Source organism: Spermophilus citellus (genome assembly GCF_964194105.1).
Source record: "Spermophilus citellus genome assembly, chromosome: 1".
Lineage (NCBI taxonomy): Eukaryota > Metazoa > Chordata > Mammalia > Rodentia > Sciuridae > Spermophilus > Spermophilus citellus.
The window spans coordinates 9113284-9129482 of NC_138182.1; the positions used below are offsets into that span (position 1 = coordinate 9113284).

General features: G+C 38.1%; 1 protein-coding gene across 6 annotated transcripts in view; it reads right to left on the bottom strand.

Moving 5' to 3' along the window:
• Positions 1-2190: 2190 nt before the first annotated feature.
• BIVM (basic, immunoglobulin-like variable motif containing) overlaps positions 2191-16199 on the bottom strand; it is a 40408-nt gene continuing 26399 nt past the window's right edge. For 5 of the 6 annotated variants that reach the window (XM_081290255.1, XM_081290256.1, XM_081290254.1 and 2 more), the window contains 5 exons: positions 15980-16074; positions 7392-7524; positions 5942-6028; positions 4692-4788; positions 2191-3864 (listed from right to left, as the gene is read on the bottom strand). In XM_081290255.1, coding sequence (XP_081146381.1) covers positions 3571-3864; positions 4692-4788; positions 5942-6028; positions 7392-7524; positions 15980-16074 — 706 coding nt within the window. In that variant the 3' untranslated portion in view covers positions 2191-3570. The remainder of the gene's footprint in view (positions 3865-4691; positions 4789-5941; positions 6029-7391; positions 7525-15979; positions 16075-16199) is intronic. The other variant, XM_081290258.1, reaches the window with a different exon arrangement.

Below are 16199 nucleotides of genomic sequence, written 5' to 3' on the forward strand. Positions count from 1 at the left end.
CAGAAATTGTTCAGAGTTTTTTTTTTTTTTTTTTTTTTTTTTTTTTTACTGAGGGTAGTATAATTACATATTTAATTTTTGCCCCCAAACCACTTAATGAAACCAAGAACTATCATGCTGATTTTCACCCCCCACTTCTACTCATAGTAGGCATTCATAAATGCTGCCTAAATGACCTCTCAAGTCCCTGGTCTAAAACTCTCCATCCTTGCACCCTGTAGAAAAATATTTCCTAGAGGTCAGGCAAATGTTAGTTCAGATCTCATGTAAGCTACGTAAAAACTGATATGGGCTGAATTGTCCTACAAAATACATATGTTGAAGCCCTAACCTCCAATACATCAAAATGTGGCTCTATTTCAAGATCAGATCTTTAAAGGGTAATTGTTAAAATGAGGGTATTAGGGACTTGGTGGATCACTCAGTGGTAGAGCACTTGCTTAGCAAGTATAAGGCCCTAAGTTTGATCACCAGCATCATTGAAAAATAAGAGGTGAATGAAGCCTTTATGTTAACCCCTTATCAAATTTGATGCTCTAGAGGGATGCCCTACACACACACACACACACACACACACACACACACACACACGAAAAGCCAATGAACACAGTAAGGTGGTGGTCTACAAATTGAAGAAAGGCTTGAGAAGACACCAAACCTGCCAAGAACTTGTCTTGGACTTCTAGACTCCACAAGTGTGAGAAAACAAGTTTCTATTTTTTAAACCACACAATCTGTGGTATTTTTCTATGGTAGCTGTAGCATACCAAGACACTCTGTTGTGCTAGACAGGTTTCTTCACTCATGACAGCCTCAGTTCCTGCCAGCAAAATGGGAGTGCTATAACTTTTTTAGGATAGTTTTGAGATCACAGTTCTAAAGTGAAATGCCTAGGAGGTAATGGCACTCAAACTAGTTTTTGAGCAAATGACTGGCAGGGTGAAAATGCTGCATGTGAAGTTAAATTAAAGAATGTGACAGATCCTGGAGCACCTGATTGAGCTCCTGCAGCGTCTGAGAGAAGGCAAGTTGGGAAGAATTGTAGCTGCTGCATCAGCTTGGCCTAATGATAGGGTGTAGCTCTGTAACAATAGCAGTCTGAAAAGGAATAGTTACAGGATTTGATCTAAATCAGCTTTGTTTCTGGCTAAGAGCTAAATAAAAACAATTAGCCAGGGTGGCCATTTGAGTGCTATAAGTGCTTTTAACATCAAAGCAATGCTCTTGAGTATGAAATGCTTTTGAAGGAATAGCAACTAAGGGGCATATATTGGATTTACAAAGAATTAGTTCTTTCAGATGCTGTTGAAAAGGCTCTCTATAAAGAATCTAAATAGTAAAACAGACATATTTTAGAATAATAATAGTAAGCACTTAAATAGTATTTCCTATCCAAAAGGCACTGTTTTAAATATGGCACGTATCAGGTTATTCATTCTTCCAAATCATTATTCCATTTACCAATGAAGAAATAAGCACAAAAAAATTAATCTTAATGTGCCCCAAGTCAATATATCTGGTAAGTGCAAAACCAGTATTTAAACCTTCATTGCATCTATGGAAACTCATATGAGTTGACCAAAAAATAAAATAGAGTAGGAATGTTACTAGTTTTCAAAGAGAAGTGTACAATAGATCTCCCATTGCCAACAATCTTTGGTAAAACTGTGCCACATTACCTAAGCCTCACTGTGCTCCAAATAACTGCCAGACTTGTAAACCAAGTTATTAAGTGATCACATGTATCAAGACTATTATAAAAATTATTGATTAGTATCAGACTGCATAAACTCTAATTTCCTAGGCATCACCTTGTTCTTTAATGTCTTCTTTTACTTTCCATTTTTCTCCTTTCTTCTCCTCTTTGCTCTTTCAACCTACCTCTTCTCTAAAATATTCAGTTGAACTATATGAAAGAGCCTATATTCAACCATGTTTGAAAAATTATACTTTCTCTTGGTTCAAGTAATATAAGAATCACATTTTCCATTTTCTATTATAAAGTCATATAGACATCTAAAATTATAGTCATCATAATGCATATTATTTCATTGATTACAAAAGTAATGAGATTCAGGATGGTTTCCTATAACACACTAGTTAGGCAGAACAGACAAATTATCATGTACATTAAAGTTATAAGGGTATTCTTTTATCTAAAACAAAAGTTTGATAACACATGACTAAAAGTAGAAAACAAAATTTTATTTGATGAAAACCTTTTAAAAGTTCCAGTATGAAGTAACAAAATCAACAACCTACAAATCTTTCAGTCCTTTGCATTTCAAGCAAAATATTCTCTTCAGAAAAATGACCATTTCATAATATATATCCCTTTCTGTAGGCTAGACATGTGTATGTGGACAAATGGATATAAAATTCAAGAGAAAAAAAATGAAAATATTTTAAAAATAAAAGTCGGAACCCTCTCCTTGAGGTGTATTGCAATGTGGTTACCAACATATCCAGCACCTTGTAATCACCAAGCTACTGTTGTAAGTCCTGGAACAAACCCCTGAAATGAAAGAACAAGAGATCCTAGTTGTTTGTGAGTCACAGGTTGGCAGCAGAAGAACTGACAGCAACTAGAGAGGAGCTCAAATACATGAAATCCACACTTCCAAAATATTTAACTCACTTCAAAAAGATAATTGGATCAAAAAAAAGAAACAGCTCCGAGTTTAGAATGTGGAGAGTGCCCTCTGAGTGACCTGGGCATTCTTGATGCATCTTCAAAGCCATTATTAACATACGATGCCATTCCAGGGACCAGTCAAGTATCAGAAAATCTCCCTGCAAGGTACCTTGGGTACAGAAACTTCAGATGCCACTGTTCTTCTATTCTATCACTAAGCCAGGTTTATTCTAGACTTACAGAAGTCTTCAAAACCTAAGGTTCTTGTCAATATTTGATACTAACAGTCAGGAAAGTCAAGAAGGAATCAATGCACTAAGTCACCCTTTACACCAATAGAAAAAGACCAGGTTTTTTGAGTCTTTCCTCTTTTGCCTCTTTATTGAGAATCCTGAGACAGTTAATCAGGAGACAAATGAGGCAAGCAAAATACTGCTATAGTGAAAGAAGTACTGGACTCAAAATAATTTTAAATGAGTTTTAACCATGAGCAAAACCTAGCAATTGGCAGCCCCCATTTTTTAAGGGTAGACAAATGCTTTACATCTTCATCTTAGGAATAAAACTATCTGTAACAAATTATCTAGGGATCGAGTCATAAATCACTTCATGCTTAAGTATTTCAAATCTTGATGCTGTTAAGTGAATTTGTGTTTCTGTTTAGAAATAGTTGTAAATTTGGGGATTTTATGAAACTTTTTGTCCAGATTGTTTACATACTCTTAATTTTAAAAGGGCAGTAATCTGTGCTTATCTGCTTATATATCTGAAATCTCCCATGATAATCATATATAAGCTTATTTACTAAGAACTACAAGGTTATGCTTTGTACCACAAGATCTGTTCTATTAATGTAGACTTGCAATCTTCCACTATCTTATTGCAGTCCTGTAGGTAAGCTGTGTGGATGACACCATGCGGAGAGCCCAGCAGGGTCACTCATCCCCATCATAGTCGCTATAGCCCTGGTAGCCACTGTTCCTTCTCTCATGGATGCTGGACATCTTTTTCCATGATGAGTCCTGATGGAAACTAGCACTGAAGGACCGGCCCAGACGCCCATGCTGCTTCTTGGAGATATTGTCTTCACTTTCAGATTTAGCGATGCCCTGGGCATGTGCTGGGGGTTGTGAGTCTTGTCTGATGGTTCCAAATGGAAAGTTCCAAAGCCCAAATCTTTGCCAATGAAGTCTCTGGAATGCTATGAGGCAGTGCAAATTCCCCCCAACCTGAAAAGAGAAAAAAAAGGCAGGTCAAGAAAATATAGAAAAGTAAATTATAAAAATTTGTGGGTCCCAATGGACCCCCTTTTTTGTTTGTTGTTGTTTTGCCCTTACACTTCCTAAAAACAGTACTTCTCTGGTCAGACACCAGAGCACACTATCCTATGAATCATTCCTGACACTGTCTTTACAAAACAAAGCCCACAGGAGCCAAAACACCTCTCCCACCCCAGGTGCCTCTCTACACACTGTCGCTGCCTCTTCTGCCTAATTCAAACACCAAGATCATCCGTCTCCCTCTCCCACTCTTCATGTGCTCTTACATTATAGGATTACATCAGGGATGTTTACGCAAATCCATACTGCAATCTACTTTTCTCTGAGAGCTTCCCTCTCAGCCTTGTTGAACACATGGCTCTGACCCATGATCATAATTAATTTGGTCCTAGTTCAGCCAAGATGATGGAACTAGACCAAGGCAGGTCAGTCTCAGTCTAGACTGGTCATCTGAAAGGGAGACATGAATTGAAAGATGATGATCTTCAAGAAATAATCAGAGGAAATGAGAGCTAAGAAAACTATGACCTCCATAAGAGTGACTACTAGCTACGTGGGTCCTGCTATCATTCCTATACTGAGTGCCATTCTCTGGTGACTCCAGGCTCTTCTCTGTCCTTGAGTTGTAAACACAGCCCTAGGTCTTTAAGATAATTTTCTGTCCAATATGGTCTGAACTAACTTTCTATTATTTACCACCTAAAGAATGCTGAGTTAAAACACTGCATTTTGGTTATTTGGAAAAATGCCTTCAAATGCAATAGTGTTTTTCTTACCTTCTTTGTTTTTCGAAACTGCAGCCCTCTCTCTAAATGCCGAATATCTAAGTATTCTGGATTTTGAGTGTTTAGATCGGTAACAATATCCGCCCATCTATAGTTAAAAAGAAAGAATACAACACAGCTTTCTTTAGGTCCATAATATTCTTTCACAAGACCAAGTAACTACAATATCAACAAAACAATAATTGGCAATAATTCTTGTCAGCATTGTTTCATATACTAAGCTTTGAAAACTTCCTGTTTTATGACAATTGTGTTTATCCACGTATTTATTGTCAAGGTTCATAGTTTACAACAAGTTACTTTTCCTACAAAATAAATATATGTCAGCATATTAGATAACAACCTTCAGGCGAAGGCAAGAACATGTCTTATTTCTTTGGAATTATAATCAACTTTTTTTGAAATGGAGTCTTGCCATGTTGCCCAGTCTGGCCTCAAGGCACAGGCCATAGGCCTGGCTAAATTTTTAAAAGAATTAAAAGATAACATTTCTCCATTAATAAACAACACAATTGTGCAGAAAATCTAAGAGCCTTACAGAACAATTCCTAAAGTTAATAAGTGAACTTGTTAAATATATAAGATTCAAGGCCTACATAGGAAAATCAGTTATTTATTTGTATAGGACCAGCAAATAATGACAAAATTAATTTTTAAAGTTAATTTACAATATCATCAAAAAATATAGAACACTTGGGAAGCAATTTAACAAATGATACATATGACTATTAAAAAATACACAATACTGCTGAGAGAAATTAAAGTTTAATTAAGTAGAGATATTCCACGTTCACAGATTGGAAGATTTCATATTGTTAAGATGTCAGTTCTCCTCAAACTAAACTATGAATTCTATGGATTTTATCCTAATCAAAATCTCAACAAGTTTTTTAAGTAGGAATCAACAAATTCTGAAATTTTTATAGAATAATATAGGTTCTAGATATGTTTCATAAATGAAGAAGCAGACACAGAAGAATTTTCTATCATTTCATTTATACGAAATTTAAGAAGAGGCCAAGAAAAAAAATATGATGAAGAGATCTCAACTCAGGTTGCCTGTGGGAACAGACAAGAATAGAAAATGAGGGTACTTTTTATAACAATGAAAATGGACCACGTCTCCATGGGGTGATAAACTTATCATAACTCATCTAATTTACACAATTGAGGTCCATGCTTTTTATGACATCTAAATCTTATCTCCATTAAAGAAGAAAAAAACAGGAAAGTCAACATACTTTTTACAGTGGATGGCAGGATGTTTTCTACTTGATTCTCCAATTAAGATCCAATATTCTACTTCCTGTGGTGAGAGAGGACCCCTGCTAAATATAAAACACATTTATGGTAAGCGTAATAAATGTCATTCACCTCCTCAAGTACACTGCCTCAACTATATATCAAAGGGTCTGCTAAAATGCATTGAAAGACGGCGTTCATTAATCTAGAATGGATATTAGGTTTTAAGCTTGGGCAAACTTCCGAAGGCCATTAAAGACAACCTACAAATTAAATGTAAGCCTTAATTCCCTACTCAAAATCTAGGGTTCAAAGATTTTATATATCATCTTCAAATCCTAGAAGGAAAAAAAAGTCCTAGCCTGCTACAAGCATTCTTCAATCTCTCTTCTCCTCTCACAATGCAACCAAGAAATTTCAACAGGTGCGATAAAATTACAAGCCTAAAACAAAGATGCACTAATGCAACTTTTAACTACACTGATTTCCTAGACATATCCCTGGAAATTCTAACTCAAACAGGTCTGGAATGGTCTTTCTTTAATAAAAGAAAGAAGCAAATATAACCATTAAGGTAATATAGTTCCTGACATTAGAAATAACAATGGGCTCTGAGTTTCCCTGCAACCAAGACAAAGGGAGAACCCTGATACACTGCATGTTTTTCAGGTGAAGAAGGGAAGATAAAATCCCATGGTTTTCACTCGAAGATGGAAGATGCTTTTCACTTTACTGAGCTGTAGCAATCCTCTTAATACATTGTTCATGTGGGACACTGGATGAGGAAACAGAGATACAGTATGGAAAGTCCTTTGGAACTATTTTAAAAGAGACATAAGAGTGAGTCTTCAAATGACTTTCTCTTATAATGGCTATACAACAGTAAGATGGATATGTGTTAAACTAAGATTAAATACAATTCTGCAAAAAAGCTATATATAATCTTTAAAGAACAGTCTAAGTTTTCAATTTCTAGGATGCCGCAGTCTGGCTGGGCACAATTCAGGAGCCACTTATCAAGCAGAAACAAACTTTATTTTTAGAACACATGCCACACCACAGGAGCTCTTCAGGAATTCCCTCAGAGCCCAACTGCCACCACCGGCTTCCCAGGAGCCTCTCAACCCCCCCACTCCTCCTGCTCTTGAGGCGATTGGCTGGGTTGCTTGGGCAGAGCCAAAAGAGTCCCCCAATGAGCAGCTCCATGGTCTGAAGGGCGGGGAAACAGCCCAATGAGCATCACCGCAGAGGAGCCAATCAGCTGGCAGCTGGAAGTTTGCTGGGGCCACAGTGAGCCAATCAGCTCCAAGTTTGCTGGGGCCCCTTCAGCTGTGGCTCTCAACACTAGGAGACCTACAATATTTTTTAATATTCCTCAAAACACTTTCTACACTTTCTACAACACAATTTTCCTGTCAAAGTACCCAGATAAAATTCACAAACGCTTACCTGAAGGCCTTATTCGCTTTAACGGGAGTTGCTTCAAAGCCAATTGGACAAAAATAATGATTTTGGCAATGATAGATATAAGCCAGTGACTCATCTTTCAATCCACGCGTTAACTTCAACAAGGCTCCTGAAGCTACCAAAACAGAACCAAACACACTGAGGGCCCATAAAGCAGTGGTCATGCTTTATACAATGGACTAGTTAGGACCAAAAGACAGAAAAGACATTGCTTGGAACACACTGACATTGCTGGGGGGAATGAGAAGATATTGAAAGGTACAAAAAGATTAATGAATTTATTTTCAGTTTCACTTTTTAAGACTGAAATTCAGACACATTGAATAGAAGAGTATGTCCTTGCTTACCCAAACCTAATAATACACAAAGTTGTCTATGAGATTTAATTCCTATATAAAACCCAGTAACTTGTGCCTACAGCAATGATCTCAACTTTTCTGGTTGTGCACATCTATCACTCAAAATTCTGAATTACCACGCCCAGTTTAATCACATTTGTTCATCCACTGCATACATACACTTTTATACTAATGAGACAAAAAGTTAAATCTTTAATTTAGATTAAAATTAAGATATATATTCTAAAATGGCTGTAGTATGTTCATCCCAGATTAAAGACGATCGATCGATCGATCGATCGATCGATAGATAGATAGATAGATAGATAGATAAAGATAGATTCCAGGTAATTAGTAGGCTCCAAAAATGCCTACTTCCCCCAATATCACACTTTCTTTCTCCACATCTTCCTTCAAAAGTTACAGACAAAGTTGTTCTTGTAAGAACCTCAGTCAGGCTGGAGCATAACAACCTCTTCTAACCATTCTTCCTCCTCTATTTCCCATAACTATAAGAGTTGTCAAGCAATTTTAAAAGCATTACCATAAGAAACAAGTTTTTACCAGCACTCAGTACCCAAAGCCATTAACTGAGGCTTCATTAACTTGCATTCCTGGAAGAAATTAAATTATTCATTAACAAATAGCCCATTAAAACTGGAAATCCTAAAAATAGTAGATAAAAGCTTGCAAATTACAGTTACAAGGATCGATTTTCTGGGCCCTGAAATAGCTGAAGACCACCAAAAACAGCAGGCCAATGACGAGAGAGGAGCAAGAGGTCCGCTTCCCACGTCTCCTCTGCCCATGAAGACAATAACGTTTCTGGCTTAAATTCTTTCTCCAAAGTTGTTTCTTCTTCTTGCTCTTTTTTTTTTTTTGCGGGGGGGGGGGAGTTCTAGGGATTAAACCCAGAGTCTCCCATGCTCTACAAGTGCCCTACTACAGAACCACATCCCCAGTCCCCAAAGCGTCATTGTATATATTTCTACCACCAGGGCATCCCTATACAGCTAAGGGATCTTTTCTACCACAATCACTATTTCATAATGACAAATGATAGTCAGTTTTTTGTGGGTTTCGCTTGTATATCCCTGATGATCTAAAGACTGACACCCGTGGACAGCTCTAAATGAAGAATTTTAAGAACTGAAGTTCAGAAAAGAGTCAACATTTCATTTCCAAAACTGAACTTGACTGTAGATAGGTTCCAGGATAGTATATAAATCTAAATGTGTGGATTTAGCCATCTTATAAGCTCGATAATTATAAAAGACATTTATACACACAACTGACTTAGAAAAAGTCCTAAAATCATTTTAAGTCTTTTTAAGGTTGCAAAACTGATAAAAAGTTTTCCAAAATAATTTAAATGTTTTTCAAAAGAACTTTCAGTATAATTTTTTTCCCAGTGGGAATCTTTATGTATTTCATATTTTCCTTCTTTCTTAATTCAAATGTAATACAAAAGTTCAGTGATTGTGAATAGCAATACTTTAATGTCCTAAAATGTATTCAAGATGTCATGAGCAAAAAAAAAAAAAAAAAATGTCATGAGCAAATGAGGTAGGTAAGAAAGTCTGCTATCCTTAATACTCACATCATTTTGTCTGCTGATGTGACGTACTTTTCTGGAAAATGGGAGGTGGTTTTTCTCCTCTGCAGTGATGTTTATGGGCTTATTATTATATATGATATGTTGAATATCTACCTACATGATGTAATATGTTAGAATGTTGATGAGTTTACGACACTCAGGGATGTTTTTCTTCTTACTCCGAGGTACGTGACATCATTCTGTGTGGCTTAAGTTAGAGATCAGCAAACCTTTCCTTCTAGGGCCACCTAGTAAACACCTGAGGCTTACAGGTCACAGGCACGACTCACACAACTCAGCTCTGCCACTGTGGCCTGAGAGCAGCATGGGCATGTGTGAGACAATGGATGAAGCTGCGTTCCAACAAAACTTTATTGAAACATCAGGCCCCGTGAGCAGGGGCAGTAGTTTGCCAACCTCATGCCAACAAATTTGGATCAGCAATTTTCAAACTTTTCTTAAGATGCAGCCCCTTCTTCAAAGAAAATTTACATGGCAGACTAGTCCATTAAAGGAATAAAAGCAGAGCTGCTAAGGAAAAAAAAAAAACTGGGAGGCCTGCAGGTGCCACCCTCTCCCCTACCAGTCCAGAATCCCCAGGATGCAACTAAACACAGTTTGAAATGATGGTATTTCCTACAAATGGAAAGCCATGTTCTTGATAAAGAGGCTGGATACCCACTCTTAGGAAGGCTACATCAGTGGTTCTCAAAGCTGAGAATGAAGGGCTTGACAAATGACACACTGCTGGTGCCACCCTTGGAGCAGCTGAGCCAGCAGGTCCATGGTGGAGACCTAGAAATCTGCATTTCTAACAAGTTAGCAGGTGACACCGATGTTGGTCCAGAAATCATAGTTTGAGAGTCACTGGTCTAAAGTTAAGAGGAAGTTTTAATTTAACTCAATTCATGAGCACCTTATAAATATACCAGATACTGTGAGGAAACGATAGGGAAGATGACACAAGTAACTTTAATATAAGGGGGAATACGACAGGACTACAAAACAGACATAGAATTCAAAGGAGAAAGTGCACATTGGGTTTGAGGAACCAAGAAGATGTGGCATTCAAGATGGAACTTAATGAGGTGGCAGGATTTCAACAACCCACATAGAGGAAAGGGTGGGAGGAGAAAACAAAACCACAGGAGTGGGAGGCATGTGTCAGGGAACAGCAAGTCTCCTGGTTTAGAACAGAAGGTACAATAGTAGAAAGAAGCCTACCGTAGGACACCCCCACAATTTCAGGACAAAGCCAGAAAAAGATCACCCTCTGAAACAAAAGACAGTAAATACAGTATTTAATACATTACAGTCTTCATCCAAGAGAGTGCTTCTGTGAATGAGAAGGCATGAATGTGTTAGTGACAGGAGCCAAACCCAGAACAAAGTTCAGACTAGACCTGTATATTATCTAAAAAAATCTGGAACTTAAGTGACAGCACAAGCACCACTAAACAGAGTCATGAACTTACAGAGGAGAGAGAAGAGATTAAAACTATAGGAATTAGCAGGTTTGCTGTACCATCAAGAGAAGCCAGTGTTGAGCTGCCAACAAGAGAATTCAGGTCCAGGAGGTAGAATGAGTCTCACCTTAGTGCATTAACATCTGACATTTTTAAGATTTGTTTAATATGAGCTTGTCATAGAGAGACTGATCAGCTATACAAAACCCCAGCAAACTCTAAAAGAATTTATTAGAATGTATTTTTACAATATAAAAGATAAGAGATTCTGGAACTGTGATCAGTTATTCAGCAGCATCCCATCATCCTGCAAGGGCCTCACCCTCTTGACAGGTACACATGGGACAGCAGTGGAAGGCCAATCTGCATCAATTTGGAAAGATACCAGGGGTTTGTGCCACAGGCAGGCACCCAAGAGCTGCTAGGGAGGAAAGGGAAGTAAGCACTGCACGGTGAGGAGATTTATCTGGAATTGTGTTTATTATGAATTGGAGAAAACCAGTGGACAAGGAAAATGGATATTAATGCACTTTCCCCTTGGGGTATGCAGGGATGCTCAGCGAACTGGAGTTCCGGCCATGGGTAGGATATGTGTGGGTTATGTCAGGATGAGGAAGAGGTTGGTATTCTCTGTTAGGCAAAGTCATGACCTGCAATACCCACTGGAAAAACAAAAAGTAGACATCTGAACAAAAGTCAAACTTCCAAGCCAGCTGATAAAAAAAAAAAAAATGAATCTGGACTTCCCTGGTATAAATTATTGTGGTTAAGCCAAGCTATCTGAATGGATGGCTAATACTGAGACTAATTACACCTCTGAAAAAAATACTTCAACTCACATTGACAGTTAAATTTTATCAAAATCTCTACACTTCACTTTTATTCCATGAGTAAGTTCAGTTTACTGAGGGCCCACTGGAAATGAACGTGTACTCAACCACAAGGGAATTATTGTCAAAGAAGCAGAGTACCAGGAAAACTCAAGCCCAAAGGGAAAAGTATCCATAAAAAATAATTTAAACATAAAAAGAAGAAACATTTGTCAGCAAGCAGCACCAACTGACAAAGATTTTCACTACTGAATATTTAAGATATGATCAAGAAAAGCCTATCTCTGTAATTATTTATTCTACAGTGAGAGAAATCAGAAAAAATGCTTGTACTACAGAGCCTCATTCCTCCCTGAATACAATCAGAAGCTGTATGGAACATGCTCAAGGTCATGCATCACACATGGAATCAGAGGGCTATACAGGACCATCCCTATGGACAAGGAGCCAAACACTCAGATTGACAAGATTAACTATAAGATAGCATATACCAAATGCCAGATGACAGATGCAGATACTTAGCTCTGTAAGAGTTAAGAGGAATCCAGGCTAAAGTGGCCAGATGGTTCAGGGCTTCTGTGGGACCAGAGACAGTGTGAAACTCTCTCAGGAAGACCAGAGAGTTTCAGGGCAGTAAGCAGATTAATTAACCTTCAGGAAATGCACATAGAAAAGGTAACAGGAACAATCAAAATGTTCTAAAATGAAAAGGAAAATAGGAATAAAAGTGGGAAAATATTTTACTAAAACTTAAAGAAATTTTCAGAAACCACCACTGATCCTCACCTCCCTGCCAAAAAAAAAAAAAAAAGGAAATTGGGTAGTTTATCCCACTCCTCAAATGAAAAGAGACTAGATGTATGTTGGAGGAAGTTTAAACACACAAGTTAAAATAATCAGTGCAACCCAGTACCACACATCCTGCACATCTGAGATTGTTCAGATAACTGGACAGCATGTCCATCAAATCATTACACTTAAATTTGTCATGAAGAACTTGGGAGGTACCAGACTACTGGAAAATTTCTAAAAGCATACAACTTCAAAATACTTATAAGTGAGAATTTCTAATAAAATATGGTATAAAATCTTAAAGTTGTCCAGAACATTTGGTCAAAACTCTTATAAAATACCAGAATAGCAGTTCCTTGGGGAATCAACTTTATCTAGGGCCCTTTTAGTATGTTATTAATTAAGGTTTATATTTTCTTCCTTTGAGAATTGGATTAAATTTAATATGACTCGTGTTTCCTCCACACCCAGAGCTTCTTTGCTATCCTATGTTCTTTCATATTCTAGTTTTTCTGAGTGTTCATGATTCCCTTGATTCTCCTTAATTTCACCGACCGATCTTTTCATTCATTCTCCCACTCCATCTTGATGCTGCCAAAAGCTGTGAAAAGCTCTGATGAAATCCTCTTATGATCAGCAGCCCAAAAGGCAAGCACATGAAAGGAGTAAGGGTCCTTTTCCAGTGTCTCCCAGGATCCTACTCAGACCACAGCCTTGGGACACAGCCCAGGAAGTGTACAGCATGATTTTCCTTGCATCCTACACGTATGTGTGACATGCCCCTCACTGATTATTTCTACTCCTACCTTTTGGTCCATGCTCCATTAAGAAAGATAGAGTCCCATGAAACAGTTTAGAAGTGATTTTGAGAGGTTTTAACCTTTTTCTGAACACTTATTACACAGAAGGCAATGTCCAGGGCACTGCTAAATGTAAATTTCAGGCTTTAGGAAAAGATAACAACTAGCCGTCTGAAAAACTTCCAAGGAAGATTCAAAGAGACAGCAGAAGGATACCAGATGGGCAGGGCTAGCACTTGAGTGCAGATGCTGAGGTGTTGGGGAGGGAGGGGAGGGAGAGCAGGCTAGAGCCAGAAGAAGGGTTGCTGAAGAAAGAGGAAGCTAAGTATCTCCTTCCTATGTCAGGACAAAGAGCACTTCCAAAGGAAGAGGGCCAGATTTTTAGATGAAGAAAAAGCAAAACTCTCTTCTAGAAGCTTCCTGGCCCCATCTCCTGAGTTCCTCCTGCCTCACTGCCTCATTCTAGGATTTATTAAATTTACTGCTTATGAGAACCAAAGTATCAGGATGGTAATGCATAAATGATAAGAACATGGATTTTGGCCTCAAGGAAGCTCAGGCTTTTTTGGAAGAAACTATTTTTTTTATATTTATTTATTTAGTTAGTTAGTTTTTGCTGGGCACAACACCTTTATTTTTTATTTTTATGTGGTGCTAAGGATCGAACCCAGTGCCCCGCACATGCCAGGCAAGCGTGCTACCGCTTGAGCTACATCCCCAGCCCTGGAAGAAACTATTTTTTAAGAACAACCTAGGCATGGAACAAAAGTTCTATCAGAGGCACACACAAAATGTGATATTCTGGGGGATGGAGGGATTTGATCTCGTCTCGCAAGCAGAAGAAACAGTCCTTCTCGAACTTGAGTCCAGGATGAGCAGCTAAATAGCAATCTGTCAAAGTAAGAAAACACTGCATTCCATGTGTTCCACAACAGGCCTTTCCATAAGCAGGGTGCAAAGAGCTAACCACGATCTGTACTTTGTGAAGAAGAGGGTAGGAGAGAGAAGCCGGACAAAGCCCCGCAAAGAGACTGGCAAGAGAGCTGCCAGTCCCTCAAGTGTCAGGTGGCGGTATATAGGCATCATCAGTTAAGGTCAGGATTGGCAAGCTCCCACCCACAGGCCAAATCAAGACTGCAGCCTGCAGCCTATTTTGAATAGTCAGGAAGCTCAATGAATCAAGGGCTTTTGAATGAAAACTATGATAGAAAAAAAATTAAAACACTCAAACTCAATGGACAGTATCAAAAGCAAATCAGACAAATGAACAACCTGGAAAATATATCCTTTTAAACTTTTTAATTGCCTTATTCATTACTGAGAAGGATGTGTTAATAGTCTGCCTAGAAATTTAAAAAAAAAATTGACACAACATTTCAAGCTGTCTTTTCCACAGGGACAGACAAGCCCCAGGTGAATGCACAGAACTCAGTCATAATAGAAGCTAGTGCTTTGTGGAGTCCTCACTCCACACAATACAAGGTGCTCAGTGAGTCACAAATAGGTCCCCTTTTATCTTCACCATGCCCAATAGAGTGAGTACAAATACCAAAAGACAAAAGGTTTACACAAGGACACAGTAAGTTACTTTTTTCAAGGTCACAAACGAGCATGCATAGAAACCAACACATACTCTCCAAGTTGCCCACTTCATAACCAACTTGATAAACCCCACAGAGGTGAACATAAATGCACCTTACTCAATGTTCAGTCCCTGACCTTGGTAAACCATACACCTCTATTGATAACAGCTCTCTCCTAGACCAATCCTTGAGCCCTCTTCTCAACCAGTCTCAACCTTGGGGTTTGTGTCCAGTTTTTGCAAGAATCTTGTTAAGGCAGCTTAAATAGAATCTTCCACTCTTGGTAGTTGATCAAGCTCCTTATCACCCCATCCTTGATGTCTAAGCCCTTGTTCTACATTAAGCAGGGAGACTGATATGCTGTTTTGATAAGAATCCTCCTAACCTTGAAGTCTCCTCTTAGTAACTGACCCTTGACTCTGCTCCTTGACTGTGAGTTCCCAGCTGTCTTTGTTGTCTTTGGATTGAGTCCAATCTCTCTTCCCTAGTGTAACAGCCTACTGCGACAATCGAGAGTTGTCTTCCTTCCATTTCACAACTGTCAGAGTCATTTTTCTTTAACATGAAATTACATTTATCAGATTTGTAAAGTCAAAAGATTAATGTATAGTTTTCAAATGGACATTGTTCAATAATACAAATAACTTAATTAGTGGCTAACTAATCTTTAAAATCAAGTCCACTTTTTTCTCTGTTGTAACCAAGACAGTTTTATAATAGAGCTTTGTCACTTTCACAGTCTGTTGTCCTGTTGTTATCATGCAGGTCTGACATCAGATATTCTTAAATCTTTTCATTCCCTTATAAGAAAAGGAACTGCAATTCTATGCTTATTCCCAAAGGTATTTCACTAGCACACACATGCACATAGCCTGGACCCAGATAATACAAACAGTGTGTCACAGTCATGTTTATGGTAGATCTTAAAGTTCTAAAAGTTCTACATGCAAATATCAGAAAAGGTAAATATTCAACTGAATATTGAAGAGTCCCCTACAGATTACTATCATGATTTTCCATTTGGATAAACAGATATGAAAGTTGTGTTGAGGATTTACATAATGTCCCATGAATCAAATAGCCAATCTTTGAATTGGACGCTTAAGCAGGTGTGTGTGTGTGTACACACACATATGTGCATAAATCTTGTATATGTTCACCTACCCGTTTCTCCAGCTGTTTTGTTCTTCCCGTGAGGCTTATATAGAACATAGGAGCATCCTTTTACATGGAAGTGGTCATTAATTTGTCTAAACCATCTGAAAATAACAAGAAAATTTGCTTATAGCACCAATTCTTTAACAAGGAAGGCCATTGTTTGAATTCTAGAGAAATTCAAGCCAAACCCAAGCTCAACATATCTATGACCGGTCAGAGACTAGCA